This window comes from Chenopodium quinoa, unplaced genomic scaffold (genome assembly GCF_001683475.1).
Source record: "Chenopodium quinoa cultivar QQ74 unplaced genomic scaffold, ASM168347v1, whole genome shotgun sequence".
NCBI classification, from domain to species: Eukaryota; Viridiplantae; Streptophyta; class Magnoliopsida; order Caryophyllales; family Amaranthaceae; genus Chenopodium; species Chenopodium quinoa.
In genome coordinates, this window is record NW_018742612.1 from 15153 (window position 1) to 22260 (window position 7108).

General features: G+C 42.1%; 1 protein-coding gene across 1 annotated transcript; it reads right to left on the bottom strand.

Annotated features, from left to right (window-relative positions):
• Nucleotides 1-2671, bottom strand: LOC110721256. Its single transcript, XM_021900401.1, has 2 exons — nt 618-2671; nt 1-536 (listed from the first exon to the last, which is right to left on the bottom strand). The coding sequence occupies exon 1, from the start codon at nt 1357-1359 to the stop codon at nt 745-747; it is 615 nt and encodes a 204-aa protein (XP_021756093.1). The 5' UTR covers nt 1360-2671; the 3' UTR covers nt 1-536; nt 618-744.
• Between the last annotated feature and the right edge of the window lie 4437 nt (nt 2672-7108).

The window sequence follows — 7108 nt, forward strand, 5'->3', positions numbered from 1 at the left end:
TTGCAAAGTCGAATATTTTTCAATTGATTAAATATAACAAAATCCAATTCTAAGCATTTACAAAAAAATTAGTTTAGTTCCAAAATATACACTTAGCTCGGGCGTTGCTTCTTCCCATGAGGTGACGATGAAGATGATGCAGCTGTCTCCTCTGGAATGTCATCCAGGCCAACTCCAACCCCAGACGTAGTGTTGCTACGCCGTCGGTTTCTCTGATACTGGCGATGCACTAGTGGAGGAGATGTCATTATAGTATGCTGAGAAGGAGTCGGTGGACGGAAGGCACGTGCTGAATGGCCTCCACGATGAGGTGGTGGTCTGATCGGCATAGTGTGCACAGTAGAAGATGAAGACGTGGACGGTCGAGGCTGCTGAATAAGGTGTGACTGCCCCACCCTAGACAAGGTTTGGCCACAAAATGATGTAAAACCCTGCATCGTCTGTATGGCAAATGGTATAGCCGTCTCTGGTGGCAAGTGGGAGATGGTCTCAGTAGCTCCCGATAGCTGGACGTGCAAATCAGCAAATGCATGTGCCTACATTTAAGTGTAGTTTTAATGTTAGTAAAATGAAATCAAAAACGTAAGAACTAGATTGAAATGAAGTGAAGTTCATACAAGCAGGAGGTCAGAGGTAGCTGGCTGGTAATGACTCGGGGGGCGCTCCTGCGAAGGTGGAGTAATGACCAGTCTCGTGATGCGACGGTACCAAGCCATGTACTCTGTCATGGCCGGGGAAGAAGTCCTAGTGAACGGGTATCCCTGGACGACTAATGCCTCTCGTCGACTCCACTCGTGTACATGGTCCGAATGCCGAATCTCCCAATTTCTCTTTCACAAGTTGCACCATTGTCTTGATTTTCAATGAAGGATCAACGCGAATGACATCTAGAAGAGCATTGCAAACGAACTCGGAAGTCAGTAGCTTATGATCTCCCGAGTCGATGTCACCAACACAGTTACTTGCATGAGGGCCGTTGTACCTCACAATTTTAAACGTAGAGAGTGTTGGATCTTTCACTCCTCTAAGCCTCCACGAACAACTACATTGTTCTTTCCTCTTGCACTCAACAACATATTTCTCTGGCTCTACCTCCACAACTCGAATTGTTTGATTTCTAGCTATGGAGTAAGATTTCACAGCATCTTTCAGTTGTTGCAATGAGTCAAACTGCTGACCAACCTCAAATTCTCCCCCATTGTTATATGTCTCATTTCCTAACCAAGACATCCATGAGTTATTCAAACGAGGATCAACTTGCGCCACTTCATTGAAGTCTGAAGTGGGGGCGCTTCCTTTAATTGCCTTATCATGAGCTTCAATTACCTCTTCATCATCATCTTCATCAGTGTCATTCATCTCTGCATCGCCAAATACATCAACATTGTTTGGGTCAAGAGAATCAAGAATGCCTTGTGGTTGTGTGCTTGTCGAGGTTCCAACATTAGGCGATGAGGCCGGAGACCTAAACTGTGAGTGATGGTCATTGACATAATGTGGATCAACAAGCTTCTTGTGAATGACCCTATGCCCACACTTTGAACACCAGTGGAAAACGGTTGATCCACACTACCAAAAAAATCCATCCCCGGAAAGGAACCAGTGTTAGTTTGCACAACTGGCTCCTTTGGAACTTGTTCAATGAACAATTGCATTGCAACAGAAGAACTCTGAGTCACAGCAATCCACATAGCTCTAACAGCGTTGTCGTCATTTAACGGAATTGCAACATATGCCCCAGCCATAGGATAACGCATAACCACCTTCAACTCCACACCTCTAGGATCAACACTCAATTCTTCATATAGCTTGTTCAGAACTTGTGAATATGTCATCGCAGAATGTACAAACACAAATTTTTGATTCCCACCCCTATACGTTATATCGCTATCTTTGTGGACAATTTCTCCACCTCAATAGCAATATAGAGGGTAGTTCGGAACCTCCATGTTTCATTCTAGAAAAGACCATTATTAATCAAAGATATTAGATTGCAAAAATTCATTAACAGTGTGGCAATGTCCTAACATCAAGCAAGCAAACTACACAATTATAGCAACCTAAACTGAGCTATGAAGGTCTTAATACCTCTTGAAGCTCAACATGGGCATAAGTCATGACTACATGTACTTTGAGCTCATGTACTTTGTGTATAGAAGCTCTATTTTCACTTTCAAAATCAGCAATTATAGCAACCTAAACTGAGTAATGTGATCGAAACCATTAATAATTCTACAAGGGTTATATGTAAGGTAAGTAAATCAACAACAACAACCAAAACCAACCACAAACATACATACAATTCTGAAACTCAATAACAACAACAAACTCAATAACAACAACAAACCCAATAACTGAATACAAAAAATAATTAGGGCACTTACCACAAACAAGAAGATCAGCACGTTTCTTCTGAAATTAGCGAAGCCGACCACTAAAGTCGAACCCTCGGCGTCAACAGCGGCGGCCTTCGTTGCTGAGGAATGCTCCGGCGGCGTCGGTGGATTCCTTGGCTGCGCCGGCTTCCGTTGAAGGAGGTGTGATTTTGGTGGAAGGCGTGGATGGGATTTTGGTGAGAAGACGAAAATGAAAGCGGAAAGTGAAATCAGGAAATTATACCTGCTAGAAAACCGCTACTTGAAGTAGCGGTTTATTAAACAAAAACCGCTACTTGAAGTAACGGTTTATTAAAAAGAAACCGCTACCTGAAGTAGCGGTTTATTAGTAAAAAACCGCTACTTCAGGTAGCGGTTTTGCTGTAGACCGGATTTAAAATTTCTTCCCCCTGAACCGGTGACGTGGACGGTACTTTGGGAATTCTTAAAACTTTGGCTGCAATTTGGGAATTGCGGTTCTTCTTGACTTTAATTTGGGAAAGAGCTCGAATATTATTATGCATTTTAAGGGGCCCGAAGACATCTTTCCAATGTGTGTTAAGTTAAAGGAGGAGGGTAACCAGTTGTATTAGAAAAGATTTCTTGATAAGGCTTTGTCTTATTATGTTAGAGCCACTAAAATGTTATGTTTTTCTGAGCTTAATAGTAAGAAGGATGGTACTTTGTATTGTGAGCTTGCTACTTCCTTGAATCTCAACCTTGCTCTTTGTTCAATTAAAACTAATTATTTGTTTGCTCCTGCAAAGGATTTATGTTCTCTTGTTTTGGATTTCGATCCAAATATTGTGAAAGCGCTATATAGAAGAGCTCTTAGTTGGAAGGGGATGAATAGGTTAGAGGAGGCCATGAAAGATTTGAGTTTGGCGATCCCAAAAACCCTGATATTTTAAGGGAGATTTGACACCATGAAAGAGTTATTAAGAATCAAGCCAAATGGAAAGGTAATGGCAGGAGAGCAATGTGGATTGATGAATACCAAGGGAAAGAGAGTCAAAACTTATTCTCAGGAGAGCCCTTCTTCTACTCATGCTTTGTTGAGTGAAGGCTCTAGTTCTCCAGTTGGATTAGGAGTGGGATTGCTTCCCATAAAAAGGCGTGTGGAGGATCTTAGGGGCAATGATATAGTCGATGGTGTCAAGGCAAATGGACAAGGTTATCTGAGTAGTACGCAAGAGAAAAGTACTACAAATGCTGCTTACTTGGTTAAGGAAGTTTGTCAACCGGAGGAATTTGGTATTTCTAGTTGTGACAAACAGGGGGCTCCCTCTATGAGCTCTCATTGTCACAATTTTTCAAATCACGGCAATGGTGTCGATCTCGCGGAGCCCAAATTTCGGTTTTGAAACCGACGGAGGCGGGGCTCCATTATATCAACCTCCAAGAAAGATTATGAACGCATGGCTCGTGGGAAATCCATTCTTTATTTTGACCCAAGGTCAGGCTCTTACCTAGTGGTAAAGGTGGTGAGGCCTTCAATTGGTGAACCAGCCATTTATTTGGGTGGTGAAAAAGGCACGGGAAGCCAAGAAAAGGAGCATGAGGTTATAGATGTGACAATGGAGAAGTGTTCTACAAGTTCCCCAAATAGAAACCCAAGTGATGTTGAGCGCAAAGAAGAGGTCCACTCTTCTACAGAAATCACTAATGTCTCATCTAGATTATCTATTGCATCCTCCAACAATTTCAATTTCATCTGCAAATCCAAGGGTAATTCACGAAGGATAAGTCGATGTTTAATTACAAGGAAGGCTTTTCGACAATGGAACACAGGGAAGAGAAGAAGGACGAACCTGAGTAGTGCTGCCTCTAACATTTCTACTAACATGTTTTCTAGTTGCAGGTCCCAAATTGGCAAGAAGAGAAAGATTGTTACTCCCCCCATTTCTGATCCTCCTCACTACCAGAAGAAGTCCACTTTTAATGCTAGCTATTGTACTTGTAGTTCTAGTTTCACGTTCTTACGTCAGTGTCATGAACTTGTGTGTCAGTCGTGTAAGTCTACTAGTGTTGTTTCCATCCCATGAACTGGAAATATACTAGTTGGAATGGGTAGGTGATTGTTTGGCTTTAAAGCTTTATAACCTGTGTCTAAAAAAAATAAAAAAAAAATATTATCCTTGCTTCTTATTACTTGCAACAAAGAGGTATTATTTATGGGATATAAAAATATTTCTTAGTTGCAACTAATAAAGAACGAAGTTAGTGTTAGTTTTTTAAAAGTCAAACTTAAATTTTTGTGTATTGTAAAAACCTATATAAAACCTTTATCATAGGAGAAAAATGTTTTATTAGGACGTTTATAATAACGTGAATGTAAAATATTTTTTGCATATGCATATATATATATATATATATATATATATGTATATATGTATATATATGTATGTATATACATATATATATATATATATATATATATATATGTATATACATATATGTATATACATACATATATATACATATATACATATATATATATATATAATATATATATATATATATATATATATATATATATATATATATATATATATATATATATATATATATATATATATATATAACGGGTATCATGCGGGGTTTAAAAAATAGAAATTTTATTGAAAAAAAAAGACATGATGAGTAGCATGTGATTAGGGGATTTTTATCCACCAAGCGCCGTTTGACAAGTGGACCAACCAGGTTCCGCCACGCGTCCTCCACGGACCACTTAAGACACGCCACGTGTCCACCCATGCCAAATGGGACAACCGGCCATCAAGGCCCATTTCAGTCTAGAAGCCCGATCGGCCCTAGGTTTACCTTAAACCTAGAGAGTTGCACGCTTCCCAAGGCTATAAATACTCGATTAATCCTCATTAATCAAGGACCGAATACATTACGGAACACACTAATAACCGGCTGATCTCGCTAGCAAAGCAGATTACCTACATTGAATACTCTCACCTAGAGAGACCTTATTACTTTAATTTCTGTATTAATTACTCCTTAATCAGGTACTAACTTGACCGTTGGAGGCGGAGCTCTCAGGAGTCTCCGTTATTTTGCAGGTACAGGCGTCCGGTTCCAGTCTCGGAATTGTAACTCTCCCGCAGGACATCAGAAAACCCCGAAACATTTGGCGCCGTCTGTGGGGAGAGTACTTCAGAGATGGCATCCAAGTCTGTACCGACCCCAGAAGAGAGGCGTCCCCTAGACGACCCTCAAGTTCAGTCGGACCATGATACCGAAAGTGAATTTGAAGTTGAAACTCATACAGCTCCAGACGGGACCCTAAGGGCCCGCCGTACCCGTCATACTGAAATAAGGGAACGGGGGTATCTTCAAACAGGAAGCGAGCCAGCAGGCGCACCGCTTGCTCGGCAACAGCCGACTGATGGGTCTGCTCCCATCACAAGGAACGAACTCATGACCTTCATGAGGGGATTCAAGGGAGAGATCCAAGAGTTGATCAACAAAAAACCGCCTGCTTCAGTCAAAGAGCAGGCGGCCAAAAAACCTTCCACTTCACTGAAGAGGAAGCCAGTTCAAGGGCGAGAGGCGACTCCCCATCCTAAATCTAAGAAGCGGGAGCCGTCTGCTCTTGATTTCACAAAACTCCGTTATCCTACGGGAAATAGGAAACCGGTTCGTCATATTCAGGCGGACGGGTCAAAGCAAACGTTCACAGATGCTCGGCACCTGCTAGAGCAGAAGAGGAGTGACCGATTATCAGAGTCGGCTTCTACTTCAAATTTTCAGGACAGTTTGCGAAATGCCTCGATGAGGCCAACTCAGTCGTACCATGAGAGTCAGTCAGGCGCACCTCCCGACAGTCTGGCTTTCATAGTGCGCAGGCGGTACCAAATTTGCCATTTGTGCCGCAACAACAATATTTTATGCAGCCACCTCCATTTGGTGGACCTGCAGCAAAAAACGTCCAACCTATGGACTGGCAGCTACGGCTGCTTAGACTTGGTGAACAGCCGTCGGCCTTCTCCAAGGAAATTACTGAAGCCGCTCAGCCGGCCAAAGTAAAAAATGTTTTAGTAGGCGCCTATGATGGCACTACTAACCCGGAAGACCATCTGATGGCATTCACCAACCTGATGTACCTTCAAGGGTTGGATGATCCCACTTGGTGCAAGTGTTTCCCAGCAACTCTCAAGGGAATTGCACAGCAATGGTTCGGCAACCTGCCGACTGGTTGTGTAAACAGTTTCAGGACGCTTGCTTACTTATTTGCCTCCAACTTTGCAATGAACATTCCTGCGAAGAAAACGACCCTTGATTTGGGAACAATTCAGCAGGGTGAAAAGGAGGGGCTTCGTTCCTACATCAGGCGGTTCAACCTGATGAGAATACAGATTCAAGGGTTACCGGATGAGGTAGCTTATACTGACTTTTTTAGAGGTCTCAAAGACGGGTCTACCTTCAAATTTGATTTAGTTCGAAAAAGGGTGGCGACTCTTCAAGAGGCCTTGATTGAAGCAGAAGCCTATATACAGGCGACTGATCTGTGTACAATGAAACAGTCGGACGGGAAGAGGTTCGACAATAGAGAAGGACGACAGAAACAGTCGTCCAACAAAGATGAAAAAAGAAAAGGGGTCTGGGCGGCTGATTCCTCTAAACAGCCGGCCAAGAAGAAAAAGGAATTCAAACCATACTCCCCAAAGTATGTGTTTAACAAGGATAACCAGTTTATCCTAAAAGAAATAAAGGGACGGCTC